This window comes from Nelumbo lutea, chromosome 3 (genome assembly GCF_056320005.1).
Source record: "Nelumbo lutea isolate HS-2025 chromosome 3, American lotus-T2T, whole genome shotgun sequence".
Taxonomy (NCBI): domain Eukaryota; kingdom Viridiplantae; phylum Streptophyta; class Magnoliopsida; order Proteales; family Nelumbonaceae; genus Nelumbo; species Nelumbo lutea.
In genome coordinates, this window is record NC_142686.1 from 114,053,111 (window position 1) to 114,069,955 (window position 16,845).

At 37.4% G+C, this 16,845-nt stretch overlaps 1 protein-coding gene across 2 annotated transcripts in view; it reads left to right on the top strand.

The window, feature by feature from the left end:
- The window catches only part of GALK (Mevalonate/galactokinase family protein), a 35,016-nt gene that overhangs the window by 14,017 nt on the left and 4,154 nt on the right, over nt 1-16,845 (top strand). For both annotated transcript variants that reach the window (XM_088977377.1, XM_088977378.1), the window contains exons 8-11: nt 1,748-1,882; nt 2,327-2,461; nt 11,741-11,811; nt 12,340-12,417. In XM_088977377.1, the coding sequence (XP_088833503.1) occupies nt 1,748-1,882; nt 2,327-2,461; nt 11,741-11,811; nt 12,340-12,417 (419 nt within the window). The remainder of the gene's footprint in view (nt 1-1,747; nt 1,883-2,326; nt 2,462-11,740; nt 11,812-12,339; nt 12,418-16,845) is intronic.

Here is a 16,845-nt window from a genome sequence, read left to right on the forward strand (position 1 = left end):
TGATTTGTTTATCAAGTGTCAAATGCTATGTGAAAAGGTCATTAGCCAATGTTGGTCTCAGATATCTGGGGTCTGGAGAGGGGTGGACTGGATATGGACCTAACCTTCAACATCTTTTTTGGCATTAAGTGGCTTTTCTCAGACTTGAACCTACATGCTCATGCTTGTCAAATTCAATCTGCACTCTAAAAAAACCATTGGCTTCATTCTAAGTTAAATTATTTTAGTGGTTTGATTATGAGGTTCGGTATTGTGACAAAGAATCTTCAATCACTTCAGTAAACAAGTTGCATGTTGAAACTTGGGAACAATTGTGAGGTTCAATCACTTCAGAAAACAAGTTAAATTATTTGAGTTGATTATGAGGTCCAGTATTACTTATGATGGTTAAAAATAATTTTGAAACTTGGGAACAATTGTGGATGTGTGGCAATTTACATGTTCTATATATTAACAATCATTGGAGCCTTGATTTGTATGATGAAAGGAACAACTAAGATAAATGCTACTGCCTAATGGCTGAGCAATTTTGGTGTGAATCTTTACCAAGGAAGAGTTCTTTTTTTTTTTTCTCTCTCCTTTCTCTTTTTTTTTTGGTAGATGATGGGTGAATTTTACTTTTCTCAGTGGTAAAATTCTTGGTTTATAGTTGGGTTCCAATCTCTTCTTTAAAATATGATGACATTTTCTTTTGGTTGTTCTTTGAATTCTTGTTATGTTACTGGTAAGTGCCATACTTATCTTTACTATTTAATGGCGTCACTGTTAACTTATGTATTTTTTCTGGGTTTAATAGACATCAGACCTGGACCAAATTTATACCAACAAAAGATAACAATTACAGAATTTAATATGTAAAGGCACTGGTGTTCTTGAAACAGAGGCATGTGAGTTCTATGGAGAAATTGACAGGATAAAAGATGGCATAATCAAAGGAGGGATTGCAAAAAAGGCAAGTTTTTCAGCTGTGTGATTGGTCCCCCCTACCACCTTGTGGGGGGGGGGGTGTAGTGTAATAAATGGCACTCACGTCAGGAAATAAATGTAGGCCTACTAGCTGAAGCAATAGAAAATTCTTGCTGGTGCTGGAATTGGTTTAAGAAACTCCTGGAGGGAAATTTCTTGCTTAAGAGAGAGTCTACTATAAGTGCCTTTTTCTTTACTCTTTCTGTCTCATACTTTTTTCTTAATGGCATTTCTTTCATAATGGACAGTACTCAACCTGATCCTTATTGTAGTTTGAAGAGACATTAATTTAAATAAACCTTTCATATGACCACAATGCAATAAAAAAAATTGAGCAGCAACCTGAAGGATCTAGGATTCAAAGTGAAAATGAACAATCACTGATAGGAGTCCTTTTGTTCTGCCAATTTTTTATCAGGATACCTTTTGTTCTGGTTGAGGTTATGCATGGACAAGTTGTGAAATATGGGGCTTTTCATTACTTTTTGTATTCCTACTTACAGTCTTCAAAGATCTTCCAAACCGAGGGCTTGGCTACTTGGGGGAATGCTTAGTTAAGAACATCAAACTTCAGTCTTTTTATCTGGATACTTATATTTATTTATTTATTATCAGGATACTCTTATATTTATTATTGTTTAAACCTATTAATAAAACCTAACTATTAGTATTTCACATGGTGGTGACCCTGGAAACCAATACATATTGTATGATGCACTACAATATGTATCAATACTTTGAACCTTGGCTAAGATATTGAGATTCTAAGAAACATCTGCAGGTTGTCCTTGGTATAAAGCTTGGGATGAAGCCACAGGAAGCTATCTCCAAAGTGAAAACTCTTTCTGATGTTGAGGGATTATGTGTGTCATTTTCTAGCAGTTGTGGTTCTTTAGATCCTGTTCTTGCTGTCAAGGTATCACATATTTTTTCCTCATATTTTCTTGCCTAGCTTCTATACTTCTAATTTTTTTGGTACCTTATATTAGCTGTTTAACCTTAAAAAATTGTAAGTTCTATAATTTACTTTCTATTGGGATCTTACAGCTGTTATCACTTAATAAGTTTTTTTTACTTTTCTATTTTTCTGCTTTAAATTTGATCTTATATTATTTATACATTTTTCACTTCTAGGCACAAAATATTTTAGATTAGTTTTCTTTCATCCTTCCTTTCCTTTTTTTTGTTATTTTTTTCTCTTTCCTTTTACAATGTTCTACCTCCATATCATTTGAGTTTGACAAAGTTTTAAGAAGCAAAAGGGACAATTTTTTCTCATAGTTTTGCTCTTGTTATTTGCAGATAATTTTTATTTTATATTATCATCAATCAGCTTATGTTTTCCTTCTCTGCCTTGCAGGAATTTTTGAAGGAGGAGCCGTATACTGCTGAAGAAATTGAGAAAATCATGGAGGAAAATCTGCCTTCTGTCTTGGGTAGTTCTCCAACCTCATTGGATGTACTAAGAGCTGCAAAGCACTTTAAGTTATTTCAGGTAATTTCTTAGATTTGAGTTGTATTTTTAGAATTTCTTTGGTATCATAATTATGTGTAGTACAAAGCCTTCAAGGTTCAGTTTTAGTTCAAATGAGGTGATGCAATTGAAAATTGTCTCTTCATTCTGTGCTTTCTACATTGTATATGTGGTAACATACAGTCTAATGAGGTACATATCTTGTAGCTTCTTTGAGGCTTCATGCTTCTGATTATGCCCTGGATCTTGGGTTTTTGGAAAATTCTCTTGTATAAATATGGGATTCTGAATTAGGTTGCTTGACAGTTGCCCTGTCTATCTGTTGCTTCTTGATATGCATACTCAGCTTAACTAAAATGAGCCTTATTCCAACTATTTGGGTTTGGCTACATCACTCCATCGTCCCACAGAAAAGATTCATGTTTAAATGGATTTTTGATGTAGAATGCACTGTAGCTTAATCACCAGATTACCAGAATCATTGCCCGTGGGCCATGAGGGGTATTTCCACTCTGAACCACCAATTTGTAGATATACTCATCCATATATTCGTGAATTTTCAAGCTTTGGTTTGTAATTCTACAATTGCAGATCAAAGCAGTACAGCTCAACTCAACTCAGCCTTAATCTCAACCACTTTGAATCAGCAACCATATCCAAAGCAAATTGGTTGGAGTTCCTTTTTACTCCCACACAACATGGACCATACTTTCACTCTCTTTTATCATTGCTATTCCCTATCTCTTTAACTACTTTCTAACTTTTTATCTGTTGCTTTCATTTATGGAAGCTCATTATCTAAAAGGATAGAACTCAAATCTTGTATGGGCCACCCTCTAAATTTTTGAACTGTGTTATAGCAGCTCAATATCATAATAAGTTGCTTCTGGGGACATTGCTTTTCTCAATTGTAAATCCCTTATTCAAAATCTCTGTCTTGTTGTGCAAGATTTGGAAGAAACATGTTCCTTGCACAAATATCTACCGCAAAGCGCTGATATTGTGATTGATATAACAAAGTTAACTTCTCCAAGGAAGTTGTTATAATTCATAAACTGAAAAAAGGGAAACCGACCATTCCAACCCATGTTTAAAAGATTTGGAATCAATTTTAACAGTAGATGACCTTCAAATTCAGGAACTATAGGGAGGATTTATCATGGGGTGTGTTGCTCACATAACTTATATTCTTTTATTATTTTTTCATTAGTTGCATGATCTGTGAGTAATCTATAGTTACTAAGAGAAAGCTTATACAGAAGTTTAAACCGATGATCCATAATGGTATTCTTAACATTTTGAACAAGTTTTTTTGTGCAAATCCTCATGAGCTGTAGGTCTTTTAGGGAGAAGGCACCTATTTAGATCCTGCATAAACATTTCTAAGTAATGTAATGACTTTGAGAGAAGTAGAGGTAGGCCTCCTTAAGTTGTATGCTGGATGCCACCCTGACTTGAGCCTCCTCTCTTCAAAGTCTGGCCTGTTTGTGCAAAAGCTTAAGACTAGAATAGCTCTTTTGGATGTATTAAACCCAACTATTTGATTATATCAATCAGTGTTTTAGGACTGGGACCAGACACAAAACTGGAATGCTTCCCGGGTTGTGGGTCAAACGTTTTGGCTGTGATTTGCATATTTAATATATTTAGAACTTTTTGCAAAACATAACACATCTTATGCATTGGCGGGATGGTTAACTCATTGTTTTATATCTTATGTGTGTTGAGTTGGGCCGATTTTTAGTTATTGGGCCCAGTTATTTATTTCTTATTTTTAAGTTTAAGTTAAGAAGTTGTTGGGCTTCAGGCCCATTAGTTTATGTTTTTAGGTTGTAACTGTTTAGCTACTTAAGTAGCCGCCCTAATAAGGGCATTCTTGTAATATCTTGTTCTTTTAAGTTGAGTATATAATACAAAGAGAGGTTGGCGGCTAGAACTAATTCAATTCTGGTTGACATCCTACTCCTTTTCTTCTCTACCGCTGAAACTCTTCATCATCTTCTTTCTCTTCACAAGGAATTTATCTAAAACTGCAATCGGTGATTTCTACTTGGTATCAGAGCAAGCCGAAGGTTCCTTGAGCTGTTCGATCATGCAGCCCTATATCAGCCGATTGCATGGTGATTTAAGAGGCTGATCAAAGATCTCAGGTAAGCCTAGTTTTTGGACTTTTTGGTGGATTTGTTTTGCCCTGTAGCTGGTCTAGGGTTTCCCATCAAAATCAGGAGAAACTGGAGAAAGGGGGAGAGTCCTGTTTCCGTTGGACTCTTCAATTTTAACCTAGGAAGTGGCACCCTAATTTTTTAGGGTTCCTTGGAGTATTTTGAGGGGGGCGGTTCAAGTCCTACTTGTTTTGGAGGTTTCTGGAGAGAGCGACTGCCTCTTCTCTCTCTTCTCTCATCTTGCAAAAAAGGAATCTTTTGTGGGAGGACCATCTAGGGCACCAGAAAGGTGTCGTTGGTACCAAAAGTGATTTATTTGATATTCTTGCATATTACAGTAACTTTTTACCCCCTTTTTGATAATTATGGAGGGTAATGGTGTTGAAAACAAGCCCGGGAGTGAAATGAGACCAGTGGGAGGAGGTACCAGAGACCTTTTTGAGGCTGGAACCATTATTAGTACAGTTAAGTTGGATGGTTCAAATTACTTAGAATGGTCACAATCTACAATGATGGCCATTGGTGCTCATGGGAAGTTAGGGTATATCGCTGGTGAAGAAGTGAAACCCGAAACTAATAGCTCCTGGTGGGTACAGGAAAACTATATGGTGATAACTTGGCTGTGTAATTCTGCCCCATATAAGTAAAAATTTTTTGTGGGCAAATACAACTAAGGAAATATGGGATGGGGTTGCAGAAACCTATTCACTAGGGGTGTTCACGGGTCAGGTTGGGTCGGTTTAGTGGGATTTCCCAACCGACCCGACCTAGTTGGGTTACCTAAGGTGGGAACCGAAACTGACCCACTGATAGGCCAAACCGACGTGGTCGGTTTGAGTCGGGTTGGGTCGGTTTCCGTTTTGCCCTTGTACAAAGCCGAATAAAACTGAAATATGTATTTAAAATATATATATATATATAAACAAAAATATACATACAAATAAAATATATTGGGAATTTGGAATATATATTTTCTGGAAATATATATCTCATATATTTCAGAATATATATTTTTTAGATATAAAATTTTTCAGATATTTCGGTTTTTATGTAAAACTGAAATATCTTTATTTAATAGTTTTAAATATAAAGTATATTTAAATTAAAACCGAAATATATATTTAAATAGATTAGGTTTTTCATAAAAACTGAAAACTGAAGTTTTTATTTTTTTAAGATATTTTCTGGAAATATATTTAAAACTGAAATATGTATTTAAAATATATATATATAAACAAAAATATACATACAAATAAAATATATTGGAAATTTGGAATATATATTTTCTGGAAATATATATCTCATATATTTCAGAATATATATTTTTTTAGATATAAAATTTTTCAGATATTTTGGTTTTTATGTAAAACTGAAATATCTTTATTTAATAGTTTTAAATATAAAATATATTTAAATTAAAACCGAAATATATACTTAAAATTTTAAATAGATTAGGTTTTTCATACAAAACTGAAGTTTTTTGTGCAAATATATCATCATTAACTGGATTTTTTTTTTCAAAGCTTAAACTTAAACAAAACACAGAAAATATATCAACTTGTAACATGCATTAAATTAAAAAATAAATAAATAAATACTAACCTTTGAATGACTGAAGTTGAGACTTTGAGAATGAGACTTGAGCAGTTGAGCTTGAGGGAATGAGGGGGCGGACCAACCAAGTTAGAGAATAGAAGATTTTAAGAGAAGACAAAAGTGGTCAATAAAATAAAAAATTAGAAACCTTCTAAATTCTAATCTAGGTAAAAAACTAAAAAAGGACACCTAATTGAATTCTAATTGTAATTGCCTAATGGGCCTTCTAGAGTTCTAGTTCTAGTAGAAGTCTAGAAGTAGAAGACTAGTAGGAATTAGGAAACTACTCAAACTAGGAAGTAGGAACTACCAAACTAGTAGATCTCTAGGTCGGTTTGGGTCGGGTTGGTTTCGGTTTTTAAGCAAGAAAACCGAAACCGATCCGATATATCGGTTTTTGTATGTGCTCAACCCAAAACCGACCAGTACGGGTGAAAACCTGGCCGACTCGGGTTGGGTCGGTCCGGGTTGGTCGGTTTGGTCGGGTTGGGCATTCTTATGAACAACCCTACTATTCACAGAGGGAGAATTTTGCTAGGACTTATCAATTGAGAAATTAGATTATTGTTACAAGGTAGGGAGATAGACCTATTGTTGTTTACTTTTCAGCCCTTAAAACCCTGTGGCAAGAGATTGACCATCTGGAGGCAGTTGTTTGAGAAACCACTAAGGATGCAGTTGCTTATCAGAAGATCCTAGAGAAGTATAGGGTTTTTGAATATCTTGCTAGCCTTAATCCTGAGTATGATATTGCAAGACAACACATTCTTTCTAGGGACAGTGATACTCTCCCAAGCATATGCCTTTGTGTCAGGGGAAGAGAGCAGGAGAAATGTGATGATGAAAAATTTTGGTTTTGATCAATCAGCCATGGTTAGCACTGTGAGACCTAAACAAAGTGGAGACTGGGGTGGCAGTGAAATCAAGAAGGAAGACAAAAAGGATTTGATTTGTGACTATTGTAAGAAGCTTAAACACACAAGAGATACTTGTTGGAAGCTTCATCCTCATTTGGTGCCGAATAGACTAAAAAACAAGAAAGGAAATGCTCACATGGCAGTCACTGGAGACATACCGGCCCCTTCCACTACAACTACTCTAGAGTCTGTTGCAGTTGCTGTAGTGAGGGCCGAACTTGAGAGATATGGGCAGTTCTTGAATCAGCGGGATACAGTCAATTCTAATTCAGTAAGAGGTGGACAGCCAGGTACAGGTGGTTCTGGTGGAGCACACTCTACTTCCTTTGCTCACACAGGTAGTTCACATGCCACTGCAAATTATGTTTCTAATACAGGTAATGAGGGACCTCATTGGATTATAGACTTTGGAGCCTTAGAGCACATAACTCATAGTTTCACTATCTTTTCCTCTTACTAGCTCTGTTATAGAAGAGGCAGAGTTTCTACAGCTAATGGATCTCATGTTCCCATTGCTAAGAAGGGGTCTGTCAAGATTAATGATTCCATTTCCCTTCCCTCTGTCCTTTGTGTTCTCAGATTGAGTACTAACCTGTTATTTGTTAGTAGTTTGACTAAGAACCTGAACTGTTCAGTAATGTTTTTCTCCTGGTAATTCTATTTTGTAGGATCTGGATTCAAAGAGGACGATTGGGAGTGGTCGTGAAGTGAATGGAATCTACCTCCTGGATGTGTGTCCTCATCAAGGTCATCATGTCAGTAGGGATAGTGAGTCAAGGTTTGTGAGTCAAATTATGCTTTGGCATAATCGCTTAGGTCATTTGTCTTTTTCTTTTTTGAGTTTCTTGTTTCCAAAGCTTTTTGAGTCTGCTAATTTGTCAAGTTTGGAGTGTGAAGGTTGTCAAGTTGGAAAATAGTGTAGACATTCCTTTAAAGCTAGTAATAAAAGATGTTCATCTCCTTTTGATGCTATTCATTCTGATGTGTGGGGACTTTATCATGTTCCTTCTATGGGTGGTTATCGATATTTTCTCTTATTTGTGGATGATTTTTCTCGATATTCTTGGATTTACTTAATGAGATCCCGAGATGAGGTACCATCCTTGGTAAGGTAATTTCATCAGATCGTGCTAACACAGTTTGGGATACGAATAAAGGTGTTTAGATCAGATAATGCCAAGGAATATTTTGAAAAACATTTTTCTTCATATCTGTTAGAATATAGTGTTGTCCGTCAGAGCAGTTATTCCTACAGTCCACAGCAGAATGGTGTTGCAGAGAGGAAGAACATGCACATTGCTGAGATTGCAAGGAGCATGATGATCACATCTATAGTTCCAGTTTGTTTTTGGGGTGATGCAATTATCGCAGCAGTCTTTTTGATTAATAGGGTGCCCTCCCATATACTTGGATTCAACACTTCATTCAGTCTCCTTTTTCCAGAGGGGAAATGTTCCATATTCCTCTTAGAGTGTTTGGGTGTGTTTGCTTTGCACATATTCTTGGTCCTCATTGTTCGGAGTTTGATCCGAAGGCAAAGAATTGTGTCTTCCTTGGATATGTAGAAAATCAGAAAGGGTACTGCTGCTATGATCTAGTCTCTAGGAGTCGGTATATTACTATGGATGTCACATTTTTTGAGTCCACATCATTTTTCTCGAAGAATCCTTCTTAGGGGGAGTGTTTTGGGGAAGTGAGTTGAGCAGCCTGTCCCTCTTCCGGTTCCAGTTCTTGTCCACTACTGTGTCTGATCCTCTTATATCACCTGCCTTACCACCTCCCTTGTGTCCTGCTTCTCAGCGTTACTCATGACAGAGACTTCACAGGGAGGTTGATTCCACTGCAGCAGAACTCACATCACTTCTTGTCGGTTCCTTGGAGATTTCAGATTCAGCTGACACAGATTCAGGTATTCCTCTTGACCCCTCTACTGTTTCAATTCCCATTGATTCTACTAATCCCATTACAGATAACCTGGACCTTCCTAGCTGTCAGAAAAGGGAAGAGAAAGTGTACTGTTCATTGTATTTCATAGTATTTATCCTACAGTGGATTTTCTCCTTCCTACCGTGTTTTCCTTTCCTCTCTTGACTTTGTGTCTATACCCAGGTGTCCATGAGACTCTCTCCAAACCTGAGGGGAAGACAACTATGCAGGAAGAGATGGAAGCCTTAATTAAGAATCAAATATGGAAGATTGTGGATCTACTTGAGGGCAAGGAGACTGTTGGATGCAGATGGGTTTACACAATTAAATATAAGGCAGATGGAAGTATAGAAAGGTATAAGGCCAGACTTGTTGCAAAAGGGTACACACAGACCTATGGCATTGATAACTTAGAAACCTTTGCACCAGTTGCAAAGATGACTTCTGTTCGGATATGTGAAGAATGCTTTCTTAAATGGAGATCTGTAAGAGGAAGTGTATATTGGGTCTTCCTGCTGGTTTCTACAGTGATGCTGAAAAGGGAAAGGTATGCATACTTAAGAGGTCACTTTATGGTTTAAAGCAGTCACCCAGAACATGGTTTGACAGGTTCAGGAAGGCCTTGGTTGCTTTTGGCTACACTCAGACTCAATCTTACCATACATTGTTTGTGAAGCGGAGGGGATCCTTGGTGTCAATCCTAATTGTTTATGTGGATGATATTGTTGTTACAAGGAATGACGTAAGTGGGATTGACAGTTTGAAGAAGAATCTACATAGGGAATTTGAAATTAAGGATCTTGGAGAGCTTAGGTACTTATTAGGCATTGAGGTTGCAAAATCAAAACATGGAATCTTTATCTCTCTGAGGAAGTATGTTCTGGATCTTCTACAAGAAACAGGGAAGCTTGGAACAAAGGTAGTCAGTACTCCTATTGATCAGAATCACAGAATTAATGCATCAGAAGGTGAGCTGGTAAAGGACATTGGGAGATATCAGAGACTTGTGGGGCGGTTGCTGTATTTGTGTATGAAAAGACCAGACATCTCCTATGCAGTGAGTGTGGTGAGTCAATACATGCATGCTCCATGAGTCCAGCATTGGGAGGCTGTTGACAGGATTCTTGCTTATTTGAAGGGACACCCAGACAAAGGCATACTATTTGCTGATCAAGGACAGTTGAAGCTAGAGGCTTATATAGATGCTGATTGGGTAGGATGCCTTGATGACAGGAGAAATACTTCAGGAGTCTGCACCCTTGTTGGGGGTAACCTAGTCTCGTGGAAAAGTAAGAAATAGACTGTGTTGGTAAGATCAAGCGCAGAAGCAGAATACAGGGCCATGGCACATGGAGTTTTAGAATTTCTCTGGATCCGTTCCCTATTGGGAGAGATTGATGTACAGGCAAAAGAACCTATGATGTTGTACCGTGATAACCAGACAACAATTAACATTGCCCATAACCTAGTTCAACATGACTGGACTAAGCACATTGAAGTGGATAGGCATTTCATCAGAGAAAGGGTGACTTTTGGGGAAGTTTGTCTCCCATACATAGCTTCTGATATGCAACTTGCTGATGTTCTCACAAAAGGTGTTGCAAGAAACAAGTTGGAGCATGATCTACGCAAGTTGGGAATGTGTGACATTTACTCCCAACTTGAGGGGGAGTGTTGAGTTGGGCCGATTTCTAGTTATTGGGCCTAGTTACTTATTTCTTATTTTTAAGTTGTTAAGTTATGAAGTTGTTGGGCTTTAGGCCCATTAGTTTATGTTTTTAAGTTGTAACTGTTCAACTACTTAAGTAGCCACCCTACTATGGGCATTCTTGTAATCTCTTATTCTTTTAAGTTGAGTATATAATACAAAGAGAGGTTGGTGGCAGAACTAATTCAATTCTGGTTGACATCCTACTCCTTTTCTTCTCCTCTTTTCTTCTCTACTGCTGAAACTCTTCATCTTCTTCTTTCTCTTCACAAGGAATTTATCTAAAACTACAATCAGTGACTTCTACTATGTGAATATATATATATATATATATATATATATATATATATATATATTAGAAACACAAATTTAAGCACAAATATCAAGATGGATTAATGGTAATAAGCTAACTTAGCTAAATGTTAGGTTGCAAGTTTGAATGTTAAGACATGCATTTTAGGTTTTAGAGCATTTACCAACTTGGGTGGGTTGTTAAACCCGGTTGTGTCATCAAAATGCAGCCGGCTTTCAACAATTCTGCTGGGTTGTGACCAGTTCTACCATTTTTGAGAAATTTAAAACCCAGGGTTCTAAAAAATCAGAATGGTCTCTGGTTCCCGAGTCTAATTGTCCGAACGTCTGGTCTGGTCCAGGTCTTAAAACATTGATATCAATTACCATATGTTCCAATAAGCTAGTAATAGAATCTCTCAAATTAAGTTATTGTTGCTAGTTATATGACTTTAGTTTTAAGCTTTGTGGATTACCTTGATCAATGTATGATTAAATTCCAAAGTCTGAAGTGTTTTGCGGTTAAGTTTGCTTTGATTCATGCCAAATCATCTATAAGAAAGTATTCATGCGGGAATAGATATTAAAGTCGGTTTGTACTAAGAATATGATCTTTTTTTTTTTTTTTTAATGTTTGAAATGAATGGCAACTTATTTGTTCTTCAAGTTGATCTTCTGACATGCTTAATGGTTATTCCAGCGAGCCTCTCATGTGTATTCCGAAGCTAAGCGTGTCCATGATTTCAAGGACACTGTCTCATCAAACCTAAGGTGCATTTCATTTTAAATCTCCAATTATTATTTCTTTTGGTGTTTTCATGCTTTTGTAGTGCACTTGTTATGTTACTCAACTGATATGGGTGGGTGTCTTTTCTTACATTTTAATTGAAGCTTAGGTACTAAGATACCCATGCATAACAGAGAAAATATATGTTCATAGTATGATATATGGTCATATTCTGTGGCATGACCAAAAGTGCAGATGAATAAATATATGGGTGTTCCCTTTTTGCTCCTGAGAAATGGATCTTATGATTGAACCCTGTAGCCTGTAGGTGGAATTAGGGGTCTATATTCTGAGCTGCAGCTTCCAAGTCTTGACCAGTAATATGATTTCCATATATGGACCAAATATTCTAGCAAACTTTATGAGGAACTATTGGTTAGTTTTGAGTTAATGAAATTACCATAAACTTTTAGCTGGGTTGAAGGGAAACAGTCAATATCTGGCAGGTAGCTGGAGACATGTTACATTTTCCAAATCTTTGTGATTGCTAATTTCTAAGAGCTATGTTGCAGTGACGAGGACAAACTAAAACAACTTGGTGACCTCATGAATGAAAGCCATTACAGCTGCAGTGTTCTCTATGAGTGCAGGTAGTCCAATTCTTTACTTGAATGCATGGTTCACATTGTATATCCAAAACATATGCGTACCAGCATTTGTATATCCATTCAACCATGTAAAGAAATGTGTAGTTGACATTCTAAAACTTTAGGCTCCATTTGGTTTGCAGGAAGATTTGGGTGGGATGGAAAAATATGGGATGAGAAAGTGTGAAATTTTCATTTTCCATTGTTTATTTACGCAAGAGAAAATAGTTGGGATATTCCTTTTCCCATGTTTGGTTTCCAAAAAAAGGTATTCACTAGAGGGACCCCTAACTACCTCTCTCATTAGGCTCTCAAATAGGAAACACAATGGCATCTGCTATTCAACTTGAGAAAAAAATGATCACACAGCTTGAAGCAAAATGAATAAAATAACCCAGACATCTTGAAGACACAAAATACATGCAAGAACCTAATGCAAAAAAAATTGGTTCAGGATAATTGCCAGAGCATGGTGACCATCAATTCATGCATAGGAATGGAGATTAAGTCTGAACTCTTATTCCAAAAAATTGAAGGTCAACGAACATATTTCAGCATCACCCAGCAGTGATGCTGATATGAGAATTGTAGACCTGAAGTGAGGTAGAGAACCTACTCTAGTGTAGCCCTTAGGACACACTAGTTTTGCTTTGGAGAGATTCAACCAACTGTGAAAACATAATTTAGATTGATTGGCTAAGGATGAAGTGATATTATGTGAATCTCTTTACCAAAAGGCGAATGTGCTTGGAAGATGATGGATTGGATCCCTTGTGTCTTTAATGTGGTTTTCCCTATTGTCTTTCTCTAGGTATCCTATAGAGAGCAGACAATGGCACGAGTCAGGATGAAGTCGGTTGGCCATCGGAAACGGTGTGGAGGTTCTTGAACAACAATGTTGGTTGATGGATTGTAGTGAACAAATTCTCTGCTTCATTGTTCTTTGTTCACTCAATCATCCAAATGGAGAAGCCTTCCCCTTAGTTTTGCAATGGGACTGGCTAGTGATTTAAAAGGTGCGCCTAGGTGCATTTTAGGGTATGCGCCTCGCCTAGGTCCTAGGCGCAGTCCTTTCAAAAGGCACACATTTGGTGCACCTTTTGAAAATTTGACACTTTTTTGCTTTTTTTGAACCTAGCGGTTGGGCCGGGGATCCACCCCCAGATCCCCATGCCACACCCCTTGAGGCAAGCCCAAACAAGTCCATGCTAAGGTCTTAAATTCTTAGTTAACACACAAAAGATGATGATTTTATAATTTTAAGCTTTTTAAGAAGATATTTTATTAGGATACTTGTCTAGTAAGACTGCAATCAGTCCTAGTTGTAATGTAAAATAAACAAGAAAGAATGTTGAGAATAAGAGAAGAGAAGAAGAAGAGAAGAAAGTCAAAAAGAGTGTGGGTCTTGATTGAGATTGCCACCCCACTCAGCTATTTATATTAATAGTTTAAACATGGTTAAAAAACCAGAATTACCCCTACTGCTTACATAAGCTAAGAAATAATAGAAATAGAAAATAACTACCAACTACCACTAAGTAACATAAATAGACAAATAGTAGCGGGGACCACATTATTGTTCTACATCTATACACTCCCCCTCAAGTTGGGAATAAATATTAGTCATTCCCAACTTGCATAAGTCTGGCTCCAACTGTCTTTGAAACTGCCATAGTGAAGAGATTTGCAAGTTTGCATGTTAGAGGTGATATATGGAAGACACGCTTCTCGGGAAGCAACTCTCTTTCTGGTAAAGTGTTGATCCACTTCAATATGCTTAGTTCTGTCATGTTGTTTCGGATTATGGGCAATGTTAACTGCTTGATTATCATAGTACAACATCAAGGGCTTCTCATAAGCAATACCCAACTCCTCAAATAGGGATTTCGACCATAATACTTCAGCCACACAATTCGCCATGGACCTATATTCAGCTTCAACACTGGAGCTTGCAACAACATTTTGTTTTTTATTTCTCCAAGAAACAAGATTTCCTCCTACAAAGGCACAATACCCAGAGGTAGACCTCCTATCATCAACACTTCCAGCCCAATCAGCATCTGTGTAAACTTTTATTTTCATGTGACCATTATTTTTTAAGAGTATACCTCTGCCTGAACATCCCTTCAAATACGCTAGTATCCTCTCAACTGCAAGTAGGTGAGCGGTTCTAGGGGAATGCATACTAGCTAACAACACTGACTACATAAAAGATGTTTGGTCGTGTGAAACAAAGATAGAGAAGTTTTCCAACCAACCATTGAAACATAACTTTATCTTCAAGGGGCTTTCCACCATCTGCACCAATCTTGTGATTTTGTTCAATAGGTGTGTCAACAGGCTTAACACCTAGCTTCCCAGTTTCTTCCAAAACATCAAAAACATACTTCATTTGGGAAACAAAAATCCCATGTTTAGATCTAGGTACCTCAATACCCAAGAAATAACGTAGCTCTCCCAAGTCTTTGACTTCAAATTCTTGGTGAAGGAGTTGCTTAAGAGAGTCAATCTCACAGATCTCACTCTCTGTCACCACAATATCATCCACATATACAGCAAGTAGGGTTAAGGAGAAACCCACTTTTTTAATAAAAAGTGTGTGATCTGATTGAGCTTGCACATAGCCGAATTTTTCAAGAGTCTGTCTAAATCTGTCAAACCAGGCTCTGGGAGACTGTTTCAGTCCATATCAAACCAGGCTTTGGGAGACTGTTTCAAGAGTTTGTCTAAATCTTTAGTTGTATCTAGGAACATAAAGTTCACGCTAATTTTTTGTTCCATGCTATTCCATAGCCATGTCATTATTTGTGCATCTTCCTGTTCTCAGTCACTAAACCCCGAAGAATCAGAGGAGGGTTTCTCCTCTCTCACATGTTTTACCTTTTTCTTGACCTTTAAAAACACCTCCACAGATTTTTCCCACGGCACATAATTCTCACCATTCAACTTAATAGACGTCATTTGAACATTTAGGTAATCTGGAGAAATCATAACGCCTGTTTTATTGTCATTCCCATCTCCAAACGATGCCATCTTAACTAATTCACATTCAAATATTCAGCACAACTTCACGCACTTCCACAAAACTTATCTCACTCTCAGCCCCACCAACTTCTTCAAATACACATTGCACATCAAATACAAAAACTGAAATCATTCAGTCATTAAATCAAACACTTGTATTACACACTGCAGAACCATTCACACACCAAATACAAGGGCGGAAGTCCATCAGCCATTAAACCAAACACAGAAATCAGTATAAGCACCACCACACAACACAAGGTTTCACTTTCAACTATTCAGAATCACCCACACACCATTCAACACAGTACAACCACCACCACACTACTGCTGTCATGAACTTCAGCAGTCGAAAAACTCTACCTTCAGCACACATATGAGGTAAAAACAGAGAAGAACAAGGCTGATATGCATACTAATCACTTCAAACCTCAAAAAAAATATATTTTGAACCAAAACACAGCATTTACAGTCCACTATTTGGGCAAAAAACAGAACTGCTCATATCTGTCCACAAACAGCCCTCTTCGTATCACAGAATAGAGGGCATCTAGTACACAACCTCAACGACCACCACCACAGTAACTGGAGACATACTCACCTCCAAAACCACAAAACAATCACTCCTTTTTGGCCTCTTGTCGAGCTTCCACTCAGGCTAGAAGAAAATCAAAGAAAGCTGAAATAGTTGGCGGTGAACCCAGGAAGAAGACAAACAATGAGGAAAGAAAAAGAGAGAAAAGAGAACTAGGTTTTATTGCTCTGATACCATGGGAAATCCCTATTCGATTCTAGGTTAAAGTAGAGAAGAAGAAGAGGAGAAAGAAGAAGAGAAAGAAGAAGAAGAGAAGAAAAAGGGTTCGGCCAGGTTAGGAAAATCAGTCCACCTCTAGCCGACCCACTTGTATTTATCTCCAATAACATAGTTACAAGAAAGACCATATTGTCCCTCATAAGTGATGGGACACAATACTTAAACTTAAATAAAATAGACCTTTCACTCTCAAATAGATAAACCCAAATGACCAAAATACCCCTGATTTGTGTATTCTAACAATCTGTAACAATCAATTGAGTGGGCATGAATGAAATAATCTCTTAGTCTCTCCCGTCTCTCTTCTTCTCTCTCTCTCTCTCGTCCATTTCAGGTGGGTGAGCTCCCTCGAACCAGCCCTTCTACTGTAACGAGACCAACAATCCCATCACTCTCTCTCTCTCTCTCTCTGTTTTCACTCTCTCTGTTCTTCCTTCTCTCTGCCATTCAAATGAAAGCCAAGAAACCCTTCTCCCATTCCTCTCTCTCTCTCTCTCTCTCTCTCTCTCTCAGCTGCACACCCAATAAATGATGGAAATAATCAAAGAGAAGACTTGTAAATGGCAAATCTATGTTCTCTGGTTAGAAAACTC